This window comes from Panthera uncia (assembly GCF_023721935.1).
Source record: "Panthera uncia isolate 11264 chromosome B2 unlocalized genomic scaffold, Puncia_PCG_1.0 HiC_scaffold_24, whole genome shotgun sequence".
Taxonomy (NCBI): Eukaryota; Metazoa; Chordata; class Mammalia; order Carnivora; family Felidae; genus Panthera; species Panthera uncia.
In genome coordinates, this window is record NW_026057580.1 from 91,535,038 (window position 1) to 91,555,060 (window position 20,023).

The window sequence follows — 20,023 nt, forward strand, 5'->3', positions numbered from 1 at the left end:
TCCAATTACTATGTGATACACCTGAAACTAATGTAACACTGTGTGTCAACTATACTAAAGAAAAAAAAAGATAATATGAAATGAAATGTCTCCCTCATTTAACTTGACTTCAGCAATATAATTTTTTTTAACGTTTATTTATTTTTGAGGCAGAGAGAGACAGAGCATGAATGGGGGAGGGTCAGAGAGAGAGGGAGACACAGAATCTGAAGCAGGCTCCAGGCTGTGAGCTGTCAGCACAGAGCCCGACACGGGGCTTGAACTCAGGGACCGCAAGATCATGACCTGAGCCGATGTTGGACGCTCAATCGACTGAGCCACCCAGGCGCCCCATTGACTTTAGCAATATAAATCAAATGGCTCTATAAAGAGATGGCCGTCTGAGGTGGGAAGGTTTTTTTTTTGGCCTCTGTAGTCTCTAGGCACTCTACATCTCTTTCTTATCACACTGCAAATTCGGTGTTAGAATGACCTATTCATAGACTGGTTTACTCCATCACACTGTCAACCAGAGGGTATGGATTATGTTTTTTTTTTTTTTTTATTAAAAAAATTTTTTTAATGTGTATTCATTTTTGAGAGACAGAGCATGAGCGGGGAAGGGGCAGAGAGAGAGGGAGAGACAGAATCTGAAGCAGGCTCCAGGCTCTGAGCTGTCAGCACAGAGCCCGACGCGGGGCTCGAACTCACAAGCTGCGAGATCATGACCTGAGCTGAAGTCGGATGCTCAACCGACTGAGCCACCCAGGTGCCCCTATGTTTTTTTTTAATAATAAATCCCTTAGTGCTTAGATAGTGCTAACACCAGATGAATAAACAAGGTATCAAGACATAAAAGCATAAACTCCACAGTAAAGAATGGTAGAAATTAGAAGTGGTGGTTGGTGGGGAAAGCAAGGGGACAACAGCACCTACCATTCAGCTATGTTTAATTCCCACAGTAAAACAAACGAGGTTTTCATGCTAAAGGACTCTGCTTCTACAAGGATCCTCACCTGAGTTCAAGAACACAAGTCTACCAGAATAAGGCCTGTGAGGACAGGGATCCTGTTTTGCTCACCCTGTGCCTCTCATGGTCCCGGGCACAGAACAACTACTCAATAAGTAGTAGATGGTGGTTGAGTGGTTGGCGGATAAATGAATGGATGAAAAGGTAAACTGATGAAACGGTGAATCTCAGCCTGCTAATTAAAATTCCGTTGAACCTACATACACATCATTTCCCGTGAAGGGCTGCTCATGCAATACCTGCAACAGCACTTGATATTTGTCCTTTTTCTAAGTAACAAGCCAGATTCATCTGCTCTGTTAAGATCTTTTCCCACATGGACCCCACCCCCTACAACAAAACTAGGTACAATGGAAAATGTTTCCGTTGAGACTAGAAAGAGTTATTTCCATCTTGATTCTCACTGTTCTTGAGGGACTTCAGTCTTAGATGCTGCCTGAAGCAGGTTTCCGATGCCCTCATGGGTTGTGCCCTTGGGCCTGTGCCCTCCTCTTACTGTTTACCACCATACTGGACATAGGTCTCTCCCAAGGACCACACAATGACTGCTGGGTACCTGGAAGCAGCTTCATCGTCTATTCAACTCTTTATGTTTACAGACTCTTTGCTTCTTTGTATCACTGAATGGAACAGACCATGAATCACAGGTTATTAAATGAAATTACTGTGTAGGTGTACAATCATTGCAGGGAATAGGGAACAAAAAGATAATTCTAGACCAGCTTTGCTACGTGTGAAGATTGCCTTAAATGGTTTTTGAAAATGTCACAAAAAAGATATGCGATAATGTACCTGGGCACATAGATACAAAAAAAATTGTGTCATATGCATCATTTCAAAAGAGAATAGTAAAATGATTACCTCTTATACATTGTTTGGCAGTAAACAATGCACCCACACACATCATTCTCACCGACTGTCAAAATGATTCTGAGAGATAAGCAGGGCATGTATTTGAATCTCCATTTTAAATAGAAAAAATCGAGGCTTTAAGAGGTTCTCTGACTTAAACTCATACAGGCCAGTAGGAGTGGGTGTCTTTTGGTAGCAGAACCAGAACCAAGCTCCTAAATTCTAGCAATGCCTTAAGGCTTTAGGGACAACCTTTTTTTCTACAGCAAACACGATGTATAGTACCTGGTTTATTTCCTGAGTAGTTGCTATTTTGTCCTGAAATAGCAGAGGGCCGGTTGGAGGCGGTTTTCTTATCATGCACTTTGTAGCTGTCAGGTGCTATACGAATGAGACAAAAGAGAAAAGACATATTTAGTTTCTTAAAATTTATTCAGAAACATTCACCTAGTCAACGTTTGCTGCTAACCTTTGTGTTGGGTACTAGGCTAGATTCAGGAAATAAAAAGACGAAGCCGTTACAACTCTTGCCCGTTCAGTGGTAACGACACATCCCCAAGTCAATGGCCACGGCTCCACCAATCCTATAGAAGTGGCAAGTTCAAGACTCCATGAAATCATTTACCCTGGTAGTCCCAGTTTATACATAAAGCAACCATGTGGAGGCATGACTGCTATCCAAAGTCTCTGATCGTACTTCTTACAAAGTTCATGCATTAGGAACCCCCAAAATTCCAAGAACATATACGTCACCAAAAAGGAACCAGGAGATATAATTTACCAGGATTTTGAAAAAGCCTCTGACAAAACTTCCATAACAAAGATTATTAAACAGACTAAGGGAAATGTATCCTAGGAAATGAAGAGGAGCAATACCAGGTAATTGCTTATATCAAGTATAGGATCCTATACTTTAAATATATTGCTCTTTTTTCTTTACCCATATTACTTTATTTAATGTATTTTCAGAGGATATTTAAAGGATGTCTGCTACTGTTTCAGATACAAATCATGCCAAAAACCAAGCCAGTGAGTTTCCCTGCCTCTTACTCTCTGCCTTAAAACCTGCCCTGCCCCGTCTTCCCCACCAATTAAGGCAATTCCATCCTTCCACATGATCATACCCCAAACCCTGGACTCATCCTTGACTCCTCTCTTGCTATCACTCCCCACGTTCAATCTGTTTAGTAAGTTCTTTCGGCTCAACCTTACAAAACATCTTGCCACCTCTACTGCTAGCTTTATGGTCATTTCCTCCCTGTGTGGTTGCAATATCCTCTTACCCAGTCTCCCCGATCCTCCCACGGACCCCCGTTAGTCTATTCTCATCTCAGCAGCCAGAGTGATCCCATTAAAACACAAGTCACATCACTCTTCTGTTCAAAACTCTCCAACAGCTCCCACTCTGCTCAGGGTAAAACCCAAGGTCTCCACCACGGCCCAGAAGGTACTATATGGTCTGGCCTTTACCTTGTGCCACTTTCCCTCTTAATTACTCAGCTCTAGTGATACTCAGTTTATCGCAGACCTTTGAGTGGACTTGAAATGTTCTTGTCTCAAATAAGCAGGTGGATTTCTGGGTCTCTGCTCACATATGACATTAGAGTTCTACTGAATTGTTTATACTTTTTCAAAGTTTATTTATTTATTTTTGAGGGCGGGAGGGGCACACAGAGAGAGAATCCCAAGTAGGCTCTGTGCTGTCAGCGCAGAGCCTGACGTGAGGCTCGATCCCACTAACTGTGAGGTCATGACCTGAGCCAAAATCAAGAGCTGGATGCTTAACTGACTGAGCCACCCAGGCATCCCCCATTCTTGAATTGTTTTAAGTACCACCCCTACCACTCATCACCTCACACACCTAAGCCTGCTTTGTTTGCAGCCCTTGCCCCCTGACATATTACATGCTGGCTCCCTCTCCATGAGGCTGAGGAAATTGACACTATCTAGAAAACAAGAATTGTTTGCCCAAGAGTTTTTTAAACTGAAAGGGTGCTATAATAATTATGCTTCAAGAAGACTAAATTTAAAAACTATTCTCAAGGTGTATTAAAAACAAATCACTAAGAAAATAAATTCCCTAAATTTACCTTTGACATCTACATGGGGAATGCACCAAACTTCTGTGGCTCTCTTTCAATTACATATAGTGTTAGCTGTGGAAAATCAAAGACTAAATAGTAAAATTATCTTATACAACTCTTTTAAAATAGCCCAGTTTTGATCTGTTTGCTTCAAATAACAGCTTAAAACACAAATATTGATCGACTGAAGTTTTATTTATTAAGCTTCCTTTGCTTTATTTGCAAGGAAAGGTCTGTAAAGATACAGTAAAAACAAGCAGATAGCAAACAAAAAATTAAACAGCAAAAGGCCTCACTCAGTGGTTTCTGATAGGACTTTGCTACTAGAAATTTTACCAGGCAAGCTACCACTGGAAAAGAGCAACACTGTACATAGTTGACACACAGGCCCTGACACTGATCCAGAAGGGAAATCAGAAAGTAGGTTGGCTCCTTTAATGCTGCAACATATCCTCTCATCCCACTTGCCAAAAATTAGTTGCCAGTTATCACCATGTGGCAAGTGAAACCCATGCTGGTCAGTCTTGACCTCTAGTCTCACATCTTTAGAGATAGCCTCTAAAAATAAAAAAATAAAAAAATAAAATGACTGTATTTGGAACCTTTGTTGCTTACTGTGTATAGAACAATCTTTCTCCTTATTCTGCAAGCTAATCTTATTAAAATTGCTCATAAATAAGTTAGTTGTTAAGTAACATAACAGAAGGAAGCAGAATGCAACACATACTTGGAGTCCTAGGATTATAATTTTCTTTTTGTTATACAGCTACCTCCAGAACTCAGGAAGTAAAGCCTTAATTAGTAAGCTTTTTAAGAATCTTCTATTTATTATTTTTAGTTAAGTGACAAGGACTTAGAATGATTTGATTAGAATATATTTCAAACGTATTTCTTTCTTTCTTGCCTTACTATATCTGACATAATTTAATCTTTCTCTGGTGATTGCCTATCTGCTGTGTCCCCAGGTCCTGACAATAGAAATCAATCCTAACTGAATATTACATAACAGTCTCCTCTGAAGGAGATTAAAAAGGCTGCAACACATGTTCAGTCCAAGTGATTATTCCAAATAATAACTAATAAAAAGCTTCTTCTGGGTGGGGGAGGGAGGGCTATACTTGCTTTATTATCTTGAAATTCAAATGTAAAAAATACATTTCTGTCAAACTGGAGGTCTGGTTACTCAAATCCCCATCTATCTGCATCTGACTTCCATTGGATCTGCTCCGGCTGAACATCTATCTGCCTGCCCTCTTTATTACTATCTGAATCTCAGTAATTCATTTCTATTCCAGAAGACTTCCTATTCATTCTATCCCAGAAGACTTTCTGAGTCCTGTTTATAACAAGACAAATTTAAAATCTTAAAAGTGTTTATGTGCATGAAAAACCAACATTTAATTTAGTAAAATAAAAGTAATTTAAAAAATGGTCTGTTTAGTCCAAGATTATATACTGTTAATGTCTAACCTGTAGGCTGGACATTCATCTGAAGTTTTTAGGTTATCTTTCTGCTTTTCTATCAGTCTTTCCCTTCCACCGCTGTAAGAGTTCTTATTTCTCCAAACACCTCTCTGGTTGACACTCTATTGTGATAAGAGGGAAGATATAAAGTCAAACAGATCTGGGCTCAGGTGATATTCAGGAAGTTTCTTGACTTCTCTGAGTAGGTAAGTGTCTGTGTGTGTGTGCGGGGTGGGGGGCATACTGCCTACTCACAGGGCTGCTGGGAAGATTAATGGAAAACATGTATGTTAAGAATCTGCCATACGGCTTACCACACCGACGGGTGTTTAACAACCATTCCTTTTCTCTCTTTCCCCCTTCCATGGAGGTTCCGGGCCCCCCACACCCACAACACTTGCGTGGTATAGCAGTGTGTTTGCAAGCTTTGAGGAAACGGTATGTGCTTTGGTGTCAGGTGACCTGGCTGTGTCCCAAATGGGCTGTGGATCCTCAGCAGGCTTAACCTCTCCATCTTAACTTTCCCATATGTAAAGAGGGACGATACTTACTTTCAGGGCTGTGAAAATTAACGAGACCCCTGGGCCCACCACGAGGCTCAATAAATGGTAGAAAGCATTTTTTGGCGCTCTCCTTATTCCCTACACAAATGTGGGAAACTGGATTTCTGTGTCTCCAGGGCTTTGCTTACCCAGTACCAACAGGGACAGTAAACTTGTGTCAACTTGGTGACAGTGGTCCTGGGGTGCAAAGTCTGACTCACCTGCTGGCTTCAGAGGTGTTTTTTTTTTTTTTTAACTCAGCTACAATCACACCTCTTGGGGGCCCTCAGGTAGGCCAGGCTTGTTGGTATGGGTTTTAGGGTACAAGCTTCCTTTGGAAGAGGTAATCCTCAGTGTTTCTGGGACTTACAGAGATAACAGTTTTCTGAGATTTTTTTTTTTTTTTTTTAGAGAGCGAGAGTGAGCAGGGGAGGGACAGAAGGAGACAGGTGGGGGAGAGAGAATGAGAGTCTCAAGCAGGCTCCGTGCTCAGCGTGAAGCCCAACACGGGGCTCAATCCAACAACCATGAGACCATGACCTGAGCTGAAATCAAGACCGGACGCTTAACCGACTGAGCCACCCAGGCACCCCAAAGAAGTGACAGATTTGAGTCAGAGCTTGAGCACCATCCAGGTCAGAAGGGATTAACAACTGAGGACCTGAAATGGAACTTCCTTCTTTTTTCTTCCCTCTCTTTTTAAAGACTTTATTTGTAAGTAATCTCTGCACACAGCGTGGGGCTCAAAGTCACAACCCTGAGATCAAGAGTCACATGTTCCACTGACTGAGCCAGCCAGGCTCAGATTTAATGCCCTTCAAGTTACCATCACATTAGGTAAAATGAGCCAAAAAAAAAAACAAAAAAAAAAAAACAAAAAAAGAAAGAAAGAAAGAAAGAAAGAACAAACCCAAACCCTCCATTATAATAATGGGAAATAAAATCTTGTGATTTGGTTTTAAAGCAAAGTACAGGGAATTTCACTACTTGAGAACACAATGAAAATAATTTATTTAAGATTTCCAACATTTAAAAAACTGGAAATCCTAGATGACTAGCAGACAGGATTGCATATACCATTTTTTATTTTATCATTAAAAAATACCATTTTTAAATGACTCAGGTGATTTTCCAGTATTAATTTGAATCTCTTTCATTTTTTTATAAAGAAAACTGAGTCATCCTCCATGATGCTCAATAAGTGTTTGCTAGCCTTGTAAAATCTCTATTGATCTTCCTGCTAGCTTGAAAGCTTTATTCCATTAGTGCCACATCTGAGAGTGTTAAAGAGGAAGGATGCAGAGAAGCATCCTTGCGGTCTGGGGTTCTGTCTCTCTCTAAACCACTCTGAAACAAAATATAGAGACGACAGACATTTGGAGCTTTCATCTGGTAAAAATCCTGCAGCTCCAGTAAATGCCCCAGCTGCACCTCTAAAATCCATATCCTCTACAATTCACTGTGTTCCTTGCAATGACTTCCCATAAAGGTCACGGGCTCTCACTGCTTTGTTTCTATTTTTGGCTTTACGGTCTGTTGAAGAGTCTCTCTCAACAGATCAAAATAATGGGTCCCAACAAATGCTCAATTTAGTAAAAAAGCTTACTCTGACAAGACATTTATGACTACAACCTTAGGAACCATCCCGAGTTTAAATCTCACTGAATGACATGTGGTCTTGACGTCCACAAGGCTAATGTATTCCTGTCACTATTTTTAATAGAGTTTAGCCATCAGGCCCAGGTCTGTAGGGGTTCTTCTTTGCTCTATTGTTCAGCTGGACTTGGTGGACACCCGGCTCAGGGTACGCGAACAGCTTTGGGACAGACTAAGTTAGAGGACAGAACAAGAGGCTGAGCCACAGGCAATTGCCACTTCTGTAGTAAAAAAATGGATGAGGGCGCCTGGGTGGCGCAGTCGGTTAAGCGTCCGACTTCAGCCAGGTCACGATCTCGCGGTCCGTGAGTTCGAGCCCCGCGTCAGGCTCTGGGCTGATGGCTCGGAGCCTGGAGCCTGTTTCCGATTCTGTGTCTCCCTCTCTCTCTGCCCCTCCCCGGTTCATGCTCTGTCTCTCTCTGTCCCAAAAATAAATTAAAAAAAAAAACGTTGAAAAAAAAAAATGGATGGATATTGCAAGTTCATAGGTCTACCCTAAAAGATTCAGTTTGCCTGTGCGGGAAAGACTTAGCACAGCAGGCGTCAGGGAGCTCTCCTTTGAAAGGCCTGGTTTTGCTCCAATAAATCTTAGCTCTGAGTCTGACTATAAGCGGAGTCCTGAATCTTCCTAATGAATGAATCACAGAGCCTGGGGTGGTCTTGACAGACCCTTGGCACACTAAAAAAATTACTTATTTGAAAATGTGACTACAGAACACAGTTGTGGCTGGCAGTTGAAGAATGTTATTGTTTAAAAAAAAAAAAAACAACAGAGAACGATTACAGAGTACTTTTCAGGCAATTCAGTGTTTCACCTAAAATCTTCTGCTGTAGCATCCTTTTACTTATTTACTTGACCGTTAAATTTTGTTCTGATAGAGCTGCCAGGAGTATTGCAACATAGATATTAAAGGTTTTATCCAATGTTATTAATGACATTTGCATCATAACAAGGACAGAAAGCAAACCTCAAATGACTCTTCTGATTGTTCTACATAATGGAGTGCTTCTCAGTTTAAATTCCTCATAATTGTATGTGAAATTATAGGAATGGTGAGGATCAAGGGAGCTGACACCAGACAAACCTGGGTTCAATTTTCTGCTTTACCTTTGTTTTCTTATTACTGGCAGACAGCACTCGACTCGGGGACACCTTGTGCTCAGGACTAGGAAGAAAAATTAATGTGTCTCCTGCTACCACTTTTCTTTTTCTGAATCCCTAAATCCCTAATTCTAGGTTACTTCTTCAAACTCTGTTTTGGAGCTTCCGATTCCCCCAGTATTTTCTCTTCTCTTCAGAAAAGTGGTCTCCTCTTCCGGCCTGAAGCATGTTAGTCACTTTCAAGTCTGCATTTCTAAGTATGCTCTCTCAAATACAGTCCCGGTCTCCCACCTCTAGGGAATATATGCTCCTGTATCTGTGTGATCACTGGAAACTATGCCAAAAGGCAAACTAACTGTCCTCACAAAATCAGCTAACCCCGATTGTCAGTCACTTTGTTATCGTATCAATGGAACCACCACACTCCCAGGGTCAGAAATGTTCATTTTTTTCCCAATAAACATTTACAGGCACACTCATGGGCCAGCCACTGTACCGTGCACAAAGAGCACAAAGATCAGAGGACACAACATCTACTTGCAAGATGCTTATTAACTTTTGGAGGAGACAATATGAAAACACATGAAATTGTAGCCATGGGATCAATTCACTTTTTAAAAATCAATATACCACAGAGGATTAATAACCAAGCAAATGATGTAGGTAGTACTACAGGGAGTCAGAGGTGGGAGAAGACACTAAGGGCGTAGTAGTGATACAAAACTTCATCAGATAAAGCTCTACAAGAATGGAGAGAATCTGTGTAAGTGAAGAGTGAAGCAGAGAATATTTATGGTTGGAGGATGCCATAAGCAAAATTATCTAAGCAATTAAAAAAAAAAAAGATAATCAGGGCACTGTCCAGTCAGAGCAGCAGGTTTAAGACGGTAGGCAGTTGAAAATAAGACAAACAGGCTGAGGTCAATGCCTCCTTGAATTCCAAGTTTGTGTGGACTTTACCTTGAAGGCAGTGAAAGTCACTGGAGTGTGTGCTGTGGACCTTCTGGCTGTGAGCTACTGTAACTTCGGGGGATTCTGGGTAAATAAGAAGTGAAGCCCTATAACGAGCCTGTTGGAAGTGTACAAAAAGTGCCTACCATCTTAACAGAAACAGTAAAAGGAAACCAGACTAAAACAGACATCTTAAGAATTCTGCTTTCTGCATAATTTCATAATTATTCAGATTTTCCCATTCACCCTTAAGATGCACCCAAGAGATAAGTACTTGACCATTAAGGGAACACAGTGACCCAACTGATCACAGTGAAAACCTTGCCTGTCTGTCATCGACGCAACACAGAACAGGAAGATTAGTCAGTGCGGTCGTCCAAGAAAGGAGCCCAGGGCAGCGAGGTAGCACCACCCAGGGATCCTCCCTAAGGCTTCGGGGTCTCCTCTGCTTCGAATCCTGCAGGAAATGGGACCCCAGCCACCAACTCCATGGAGCAAGGGCAGTGGGGAGGATGAGGAAATGCAGAATGGAGGACATATGCCTGGTTGGGAAACAGGTGGGGTGTTTTGAAGGTCATTTTGCAGGAAGGTCAAGGAAACAAGATGTGGGCAGAGGCTGACTGGTGTCTTTTATCTTTCATAGATCGCCACAGGATAGGGAAGCAGCCTCTGCATTATGCAAATTTATAGGCATTATGCAAATTTATAGGCAGTGTATGTAAGTACAGATGTTGAAAAACAGTGCAGACTCTAATTTGTCCTTCTACACCAGAATAAACCCACTTTGTGGTGTGGTATAAAATCTAGCCACACTTAATTCAACATAGCAATAAGAATAATGAACCATTTATTCAACAATCTATTGCTCATTTCTTGTTGCAAAAACAAATGCAATTAAGAACATATTTGATAATGCATATCAGAGTCTCACGTTTCATCCTTATTCATTCTGCTGACAGAAACAATTCAATTAACATTTGCTTTTTCTCTGTATTTCATGCAGATAAAACAAAAAGTTACGACTTGGTGGCTACCATAGACTGCATGGAGAATTTTAAGTTTAGGGGGAGCTCATTCAAGCAACAATGAACAGTGACTGAGTCATTTTCTGATTACTTCATTTCTGCATGATGAAGAAAAATGAAAAATTTATGACCATGATAGAAAAGGATAGTCAACCAAAAGACAAAGAAATTTGTCCAATACTGAGATAATACAAACCCAATACAAAGACACTGGTTTTATAAATACAATTCAGTATTGTCTACAGTTACATGATCCATGGGAACTGAATCCACCAGAAACACTACTCCTCATCTTTAACTATATCATGAAAACAGGAAGAATGGAATAGACACACATAGTTATTTATTAATACTTTATACTCCATCAATGTCCAAAAGGAAGTTGCAAAAGTTACACTGAAACGTCAAAGTGAGCATCAAAAATACTGACCAACCATAAATTTTCACCCAAAAAAAAAAAAAAAGATCCAGTTTTTATGTATTAACTCACATATGGTAGGAACAGCATAAATGTTACCTAAATAAGAGCAAAAGATAATTCTGTCAAAACAAGTTACCAAAATATTTTTAAGGGATCAGGAGTGGGCAGCTTGTTTGCCTCTGAAGAGCTCTCATCACAAACCATTGTGCTCTGAGCTTAAAGAACCCTAGATGGTCTCCAATTCAATGGAGCTGGAGTTATTTTGTCTTTGACACTTGGCCGGGTGCAGTGCTGTGATAATGCTCTATTTGAGAAACCTGAGGGCAGGGGCCATCCCTTTCATCCTTAGGATCTCCAACTTCAGTGTTTAGCTCGCTATCTGGCACATACGTGACACTGAACAAATGCTTGAAGGGGATGAGAGATGGCTGGAGGGTGGGTAGTGTACCCTGACCAAATTGTGGCAAAAGCCCAGAAAGGGAAAGCATTCTTGACGAGTAAAAAGAAAAAGTATACACTTGTTCATTTTTGATGGCTGCTAAGATTATAGACAAAAGGTGACCAAAAGGATTGCCAGATTACAGTCATACTCACTCTGTGTCAGGAAAAAACCCAGAAAATACTTAATGTAATTCTAGCCTGGTTTTGATGTGACCTCAGGCAAGCCTCAAAATCAAATGACTGCTTTTGCAGCCATATAATAGAAAGGTCTGCCCAGTATCACTTCTAGTGAGTATTCCGGGAATTGGAGCGACAAACTCCAAATACAACAGAATATTGCCTGGACTGCATGGGAAGAAGCAGGAAAACATTATGGCCTCTGTTGGAAATATCAGAAAGGTTACAAAACAAGCATTTCAGCTTGGAGGCATCTGTAAACCCCAACATTTTCCCAAAGCAACAGATTTAATCGATTTGTTTTGATAATCTGCTAAAAAGACAAACATCCATTCTAGCTGAAATGAAGAAAACCACTGTTTAGAAAAGCACACGTCCCATATGTTGTTTTGTGTAAACTATTGGGAATCACTTCTTCAGCTGTTTTGTTTACCACTAAAAGCAGCTACTTGATTCACAGTACAAACTCCTGATACAGTGGGCTGACTGGAACAAACGTGACATCCTTTAAAATCCAACCCAAAACACTTTGATCTAAAAACAAATAAATAAAACAAGCAAAATCCTTCCTTCAGCCAGATGGCAACATTATAAATAGAACAGAAAAGGCAGCATCTTCCACCTGCATTAATATAAACCAGATTAAAAGGCAAGCCTCTTCATCCCCATGGGTGATGTACCTTCCTGGTGATTTATCACCAGATGCTAGCTGCTACACAAATTATCTCTTTCTCTGCTCCATAATACAAGTAATGTTTATGACTAAGCAAAGATGGGGGCAAAGTACAGAAAAGAGGAGGAAAGCCTAACCATATTAAAAGTTTCCTAGTTACACTGAGAAATAGAAAATTAGCTTATAGTCTCTGTAATTTACCAAGTTTCAACAGCTGGATAGGGAGTTTATCAAATTAGACCCAATTCAATTAAATCCAATGTGTAATTAAAAGCAACTATTTAAATAACTTGGAGAAAAACAATTACTACTCAACTTCATTACTCTGCTTAATTAAAGTAACCAACCCAAAGAAGATCCTTTTACTTTTAGCAGGATAATGATTTATTTTAAGAAGAAAACTAAAATTGCTGATGCCAACAGTTTACAAATGATTACTACAGGCCACAAAGTAGAAAAGCTTTCATACTTAAAAACAAAATAAAATTATCAAGGTAGAAGATGTATATATAGTTCTCTGAATCCCAAATAACACAGTTTTAAACATTAGTTTTGCAAAGAAATGTGAATGTAATTTTAATCCTATACTATTGAGTTTAATCTGTGAAAAAAAACCACATATACAAGACTGCAGAATATCAATAATTAACTACTCCTCCTCTGCACAACAGTAAAATACTTAACCCTAAATTTTCTTATGCAAACTCAGAAAAATGAAATAGGAATGAGTGATAACTGATGAAAGGTTAAGGTTATTCCAATTCATTTCAGGTAACAGGAGAACATTTAACCTCCTGTTAAATTGTTTAAAATTATGCGCCAACCCATGGGGCGTCTGGTGGCTCAGTTGTTGGAGCGTCTGACTTCAGCTCAGGTCATGAGCTCGTGGTTCATGAGTTCAAGCCCCACGTCGGGCTCTGTGCTGACAGCTCGGGGCCTGGAGTCTGCTTCAGATTCTGTGTCTTCCTCTCTCTCTGCCCCTTCCCTGCTCATGCTCCCCTGCTCATTCTCTCTCTCTCTCTCTCTCAAAAATGAATAAACATAAAATTTTATTTTCAATTATGGGCCAATCTAGTCTCCCACTGCTGTCACTTCTACATCTGCGTCCTCTCTCGTGTTTTCCTCTCTTGTTGGAACATCAGCCTTGCCATCTCTTCAACTGTTTAAATGCAATCCATCTTTTTTCTTTCTTCTTCTTTTTAATATCTTTTTAAAAAAGGTTTATTTATTTATTTTGAGAGAGAGAGAGAAAGAGAGAAAATGAGCAGGAGAGGGGCGGAGGAAGGGAGAGAGAGAGAATCCCAAGCAGGCCCCGCACGGTCAGTGCAGAGCCCGATGGGGGCTCGAACTCACAAAGCATGAGATCGTGACCTGGGCCGAAACCAAAAGTCAGAGGCTTAACCGAATGAGCCACCCAGGTGCCCCAGCTTTTATTTTTTAGCGAAGTTTTAGGTTCACACCAAATTGGGTGGAGAGTTCAGAATTCCCATGTGCCCCTGCCTCCACATATGCACAACCTCCCCCATTATCAACAATATACTGCACTACAGTGGTACATTTGTTTCCATCGATGAACCTACACTGACATATCATTATCACCCAAAGCCCACAATTCACAGAGTTCACTCTGGGTGTTGTTTTGGGATCTGACAAACATAGAATGTCATGCATTCACCATTACAGCCTGGTAGAGAGTCCAATCCATTTCCCATAGCCCTGCTCAGGTCTCTTTCTCGTGAAATCTTTGAAGCTATTCCTACCTCCGACACGTTTCTTTCTCTGACTTCTACTGAGCTCCCAAGTCTGCCTCACACTGCCTGGCACTTGATTTCATTCCATCTTACGTTGTTTTTAGAATGTATGCTTCCAAAAGTTCCCAATACTGCTCATCTCACAGGATGCAAAGCAAAAAATGTGCTTTAGAGTAAAAAACCAAACCCAAACAAAAACACACCTGGGGAAAGGCTTGCTGCATTTCTCTCTTGGAAAGTCATACTGTCAATTTGCATAGGGAAGGCTCTGGGCCATTCCATGCCTGTTACCTAATAAATGTCTACCCAGCACTTTTTTTCTAACAGAACCCTGACTGACCACGACACAGCTCTGGCCAAGAAGTTGAACCCTGCAATTGTTAGGTGGGGTTTGTGAGAATGCTCCTTAAAGGGGACGTGCACTCAAGTGGCATGGCTCCCCACTCTCCCTTTTCCTCCTGTCTTGAAGATGGGTGTGATGTTCAAGGTAGACAGCTGCCTCGTAACCAGAAGGTAAGGCGAGGGGGAAGCTAAGGCAATAACGGAGACCTGGCCCGGACATCTCTGAACTACTGTACTCTTTACTTCCCATATTTCCTGCAGGTAAGAAAAAAGAAAGCTCCTAACTTATTTAAACCACTTTTTATTCAGTACTCACAATTAAAAGCAATCTCTAAACTGACAAGAGTTTCCACTAACTACAGAATGAAGTCCAAGCATGCACCAAAATTTGGCCCCAGTCTACCCTTCTAGTTTCTACTTCCTCTAGTCTGCAATATGCAACACCTCAATCCTAGTCGCTGAGGGCTGGAGGTGAGATTCCGGATGGGATTTTGAGGCAGGTGAGACTCAGAAAAGGCAGAGGATTTGATGTTAAGTGGGGGGACAGGGGCAATAAAAGGCTCCAAGAACATCATGTGAATTACTTAGGAAAAAACAACACACACAAAACTAGGTGGTGGTTAGATGATAAGAGTATCTCCTGGGGCGCCTGGGTGGCTCAGTCGGTTAAGCCGCCGACTTCGGCTCAGGTCATGATCTCGCGGTCCGTGAGTTCGAGCCCCGCGTCGGGCTCTGTGCTGACAGCTCAGAGCCCGGAGCCTGTTTCAGATTCTGTGTCTCCCTCTCTCTGACCCTCCCCCGTTCATGCTCTGTCTCTCTCTGTCTCAAAAATAAATAAATGTTTAAAAAAAAAAAAAAAGTATCTCCTATGTTGTGTCTTAGAAAACGGCTTGTCATTTGAGGCATTCATAAGTGGGCTGGACACACTGTGGGACTCTGTACGTACTTCCTATTTTCCCCTTCACTTGGTACATCATGGATCTTCTGTATTCTAATTTCTTCCAGAAGAAAGCAAAACAGGTGCTGGTTTATCATATTAAAGCAGAACAGCATTTAGTTTTGAAAGTAGCAGGAGGAGCAAAAGTTAGGGCAAAAAAAAAAAAAAAAAAAAAAAGTAAAAGACACCAGAGCAGAGTTTCAATAACCTCATCTGTAATAGAAAGCAGCTCCAAACAACTTGGGAGACAGTGGATTTCTGAGCAGAATGTGAAGGGTTCCCAGAGCACCCCTGGTCATCCAGAACAACTCTTGCTAGCATCCTAAGGCCCTATGTGCAACTCCTCCTGACCACAACAGACTCGCGGATGGGTTACAGTAGGGCTGCATTAGCTTCCCTGTCAGCCCTTAATAAATGTAACCTCAGAGTAGATGCTGACGAAAATAATAAAAATTCCAATTGATTTAGCTTAATTTTATTCAAAAAATAATCGATGAGCTTTTTGATACTACAGAAAGACTATGAAGACAAAAATTGCAAGGCCCATAATCCCATCACCTGGATAACCCATTTTTTTAAACTTAAAAAAGAAATGCCTATCACATGGTTTGGAAATGCAAATGGTACATGCAGCTGTAAAAGAAAAAGAGAAAGCCCCTCCCTCCCTCTTTTCTCTCTGGGAAAAAAGTTTCTGTGTTCACGCAGATGTGCTTTCCGTTTATTCAAATCGTCATGCTGCGTAGTCTTCTGTCCCTTTCTTTTCTGTCGATAACTTTACTCAGCCTACTTTTCTAGTCATTAACTGCACTGCATTTTGCCATTTCCAGTGCATGCCTACAGTCATCAGTTATCTCTGTCTCCCCTTCTCTCTAACTTTGAAGTTTATCTTCCTCTATTAACACTAGCACCTGGTCCCTTGCCCCCCGGAGTTGCTGTATTAATCTCCCACAATTTAAGCCTCTTTGCTTCTGCAGGTCTGGATACCACCGAGAAGGCGACCACTTCCAAGGAGGAGGACTACAAAAAAAAAAAAAAAAAAAAAAAAAAAAAAAATCTCCAAGGCGGCTTTACCTCTCTGGGAGAGGCAGGGATGGGGTCTGCGAGGAGCCCTATTAGGGCTGAATCAGAAACTTAAAAGCTAGGTTTTATGTGCATTTGCTTACCACTTCTTCCCCTCTCAGTTTTGCAAACCAAACCTGGATTCCTTCAAGCAGCGGCTTCTGCCAACTCTGATAGATGTTGTGGGCTGGGCTGGGATTGAATTGCTTCTCTGGCACCTCCTCCGTCTAGGAAATGGAGCAGTGCAGCAAAGGGGTAGAGCGCTGCCTGGCCGCCCAGGGCCCATTTCAAAGCCAGAATTACAGACTGCTGGGCCAGGGAGCACGGAGAAGGGCAGAGTGCCAAAGCTCTTCCTCCCTCTGAGCCTCAGCCGGTGGGGACAGGCTGGGGATGAAGGCTGAAGGCACCTGCATGGAGGACAGTGTGGACTCCCACCCAGGGGGCTCCACGCAGATGCTGTGTTAGGACTCACACTGCCAGCGACTTTTTGGGATATGTGGTTTGTGGATCCATTCGCATCCATGAAATAATTATGACTCTCGTCCTGGAGTGCACAGAAATGTGATGAAGCCAGGACTTTGGTTTGCTCAGAGTAACCAGGGACTCCCTCCAGGACAAGGGACTTAGATGACCAAGTATTTCTTCAGTCCTCTGCAGGAAAGAAAAGGCGAGATTTAAAGCATGGTGTTCTGCTCTCGTTGTTATTATCTTTTTACTGGACCTGGCTTTTTATTTGTTGGATTTCTTTCATTTGCCAGACTCAAAATGTCCCCAAATGGAGGATCTCAAATTCTGGAACCTATCAAATATCTAAATGTAGTAACTGATGAAAACAAATCCAGCTAAAGGAAAGGACGCCAGCCTGAAAGCCCAGGAGTGGTTTCACAGGGCCCTGCGACGCTCAAAAGCACAAAGACGGCTGTGTGGCAGGTGGCAAAACCTGGTGGGCTGTCAGGCCAGACGGGAAGGCTCTTGACAGCCCGGAGCACTGATGACTTCTAGGTTCATGGGCTGCAGCTAATATGCACATGTTCATTTCAAGTATGCTACATCCATTTCAGATAAGAGAAGCCAATTACAAATTTGCAATCTGCCTAAGCTACAGGTCCCTCAGATTCATCAAGAGCTAAGCCAAACTAAGCTGATAAATGGACTCCTCTGTTCTAAGTGCCTTGGATGCATTTTCTGTGACCATCTCTTACTGGACAATCTCCACGCCAGGGTTGGTATGGAGGCCGGTTGGAAAAGCCAGAAGGGAGGTGAGGGCGGCTGAGAGGGTAAACCCGTACAGCAAGCTCCTTCCAGAAGAAGTGAAAACAGTCAACAAATGCTAAGTGGAGGAAGGAGCTGCTGTGAGCCAGGCTGCCCTCCTTCCATCCCAGGGAGCACCATATTGGCCACTGGCCTGGCTTGTCTCCACACTCTGTTTTTTTTTTATCTAAGAACCTGCTCCTAGACAACCCGTTCTGTTTTCAAAATTCCAGTAGAGTCACTGTCAGAAAGGAAAATATTTGAAGAACTGTCTGGGCTTTCTAATGAAATGTGAATGAATCTCAGTGCGCTCAATGAGTCTCTGGGCGCTCCCTCGAACCTGCCCCTTTTTCTGGTAGTACCGGGAACAGTCCATGAATACCATGGCAATGCAGTTTCTTTTTAGTTTACAGATGAAGTACAAGCCCAAGACTTCCTCAAACCTTGTTGTTATTTTACCTCCTTTGTTTTATAGCATTGAAAAGCCTTAGAAAAAGTGCAAGAGGGTGTGTGCTTTCTGTAAAGAGTGAAGGAGAGAGGAGCTGTGCTAATACTGAGTTTGGTCTCCATGGAGACTAAGGAAGGAGGAAAATGATGAGGATGGGGTAGGAAGCAGAGATTGACAGCACGAAAATCAGCTTTCGAAACAGAATATGAGCAATTTGAGGATAGATCATTTTACCATTAGTTTAGGATTTTAGAAAGTGTTGAATAATTCTGAGCATATTTGTTGCATGAAGATTCTATGATAGCATTACTACATAACTGATGAAACTGGCTTTTGTGGCTCATCAGGTGCATATGTGGTATTTTAATAATGTGAGTGTATGTTCCAGCTTTCAACCTGCCATTCTGCAAATGAACTTCTGGAACATAACCCATATAGCATAAAGAATTGCTTTTTTGTTTGTTTTTTTAAACACTACAATAGTCTAGCAAATATGTATAAGCTAGGGGTCACAGGTGATTATGTTTTAGAGCTAGTTGAGAAAGGAGGTTCACTTCATAAACAGGTATAATTAGTCATTTAGATTTTTTGAATAATCTTGTCTTGGAAACAGTCTTTCATATGTTTCTCAGTTTAGCACCTCTGGATAGGCTATTCAATTTTCTTTAAGCAGATTTTTTTCTAGCAGGCAGGCTGAACTTGACTTTGTAAACAAATATTCAGTAGCAAAAATATGGCAACTACTGATGCTCAAGAGAAACTCCATTTTCCATATGCCTAAAAGACAGCCTTCTTCATCGTTGAAAACACTGTGGACAAGCATTTACTCACCTCACAGCAGGAATGGGAAAGATGAAAAAAATAGCTGATGCTGTCTCATTAGTCAGAGTCGTGTTTTACATAAGGAAACATGCACCATCCCTTTTTAAAACTCACTCTGCTAACTTTAAAACATCTTATTCATAAAAAAAATCACATTAAAGTAGTACGTGGACCACACTAAAACTTATGATCTAGGTCTCTGCACTGACCAACCAGTTACATACGATTTTTGATGTATTAATATCTGTCCTCTATAATAAACCATCAGCCTCAGCTCTATGAGCTTTAGTAACATGAAGGTGTAACTCAACTACACAGAGAGACAGGAATAAATATAAATGACATCACTGCGTTAATCTTCATCATCGAGGCTGATTTTTAAGTCCTCTGCCTAAACTTGTACTGTGCTGGGCTAGACTAGGTGGGCTCGACAGGTAAGCTTCTGAGAGCTCTGGCATAAGTGATGTTTTACTTCTATATCTGGTCAAGTAATCTCTCTATAGCAAAGAAAAAATGTTTCTGCCGTGACCTACACGGTGTCAGAAACATTACTGCCTACAGCAAAAATAATGCAGAAGGTACATTCTATTATGTAGTTTTTCAGCAAAGAACTGCCCCCTTGCCCTGTCCCTTCCTCACTCCACTGGGCGGCTGCCACACTGTCCAGTCTGTGTGGAGGTGTTGCTGCTTCCCATCAGAACGAGACTTCACACGATGACAGCCCAAGCAGCCCCCCTCGTATTCCTTGGAAATTGAACTGGATCAGGTCTGGAGCCCGCTCCATGAGACACCCTGTACTAGCAAGAGCGTCCCAGTACTCACCCAGTAGGGACAGAATGGGGACTTCCCTACCTCCAACCCAGAGCCCTTGGCCCCACTCCACACACACGCCAGAAGCCAAACAGCTTTATGCCCAAGAACTTAGTGGACATATCGCCGTGTAGCATAATTCTTCTCTGTGAGCAGTTCCCTAAAACTTACTGCCACTTACAGCCATCAGCACAGGTAGTGCCGAT

General features: G+C 41.6%; 1 protein-coding gene across 6 annotated transcripts in view; it reads right to left on the reverse strand.

Moving 5' to 3' along the window:
* Nucleotides 1-20,023, reverse strand: part of MAP7 (microtubule associated protein 7) — a 187,589-nt gene that overhangs the window by 61,140 nt on the left and 106,426 nt on the right. For all 6 annotated transcript variants that reach the window (XM_049654424.1, XM_049654426.1, XM_049654425.1 and 3 more), the window contains one exon: nucleotides 2,147-2,242. In XM_049654424.1, coding sequence (XP_049510381.1) covers nucleotides 2,147-2,242 — 96 coding nt within the window. The remainder of the gene's footprint in view (nucleotides 1-2,146; nucleotides 2,243-20,023) is intronic.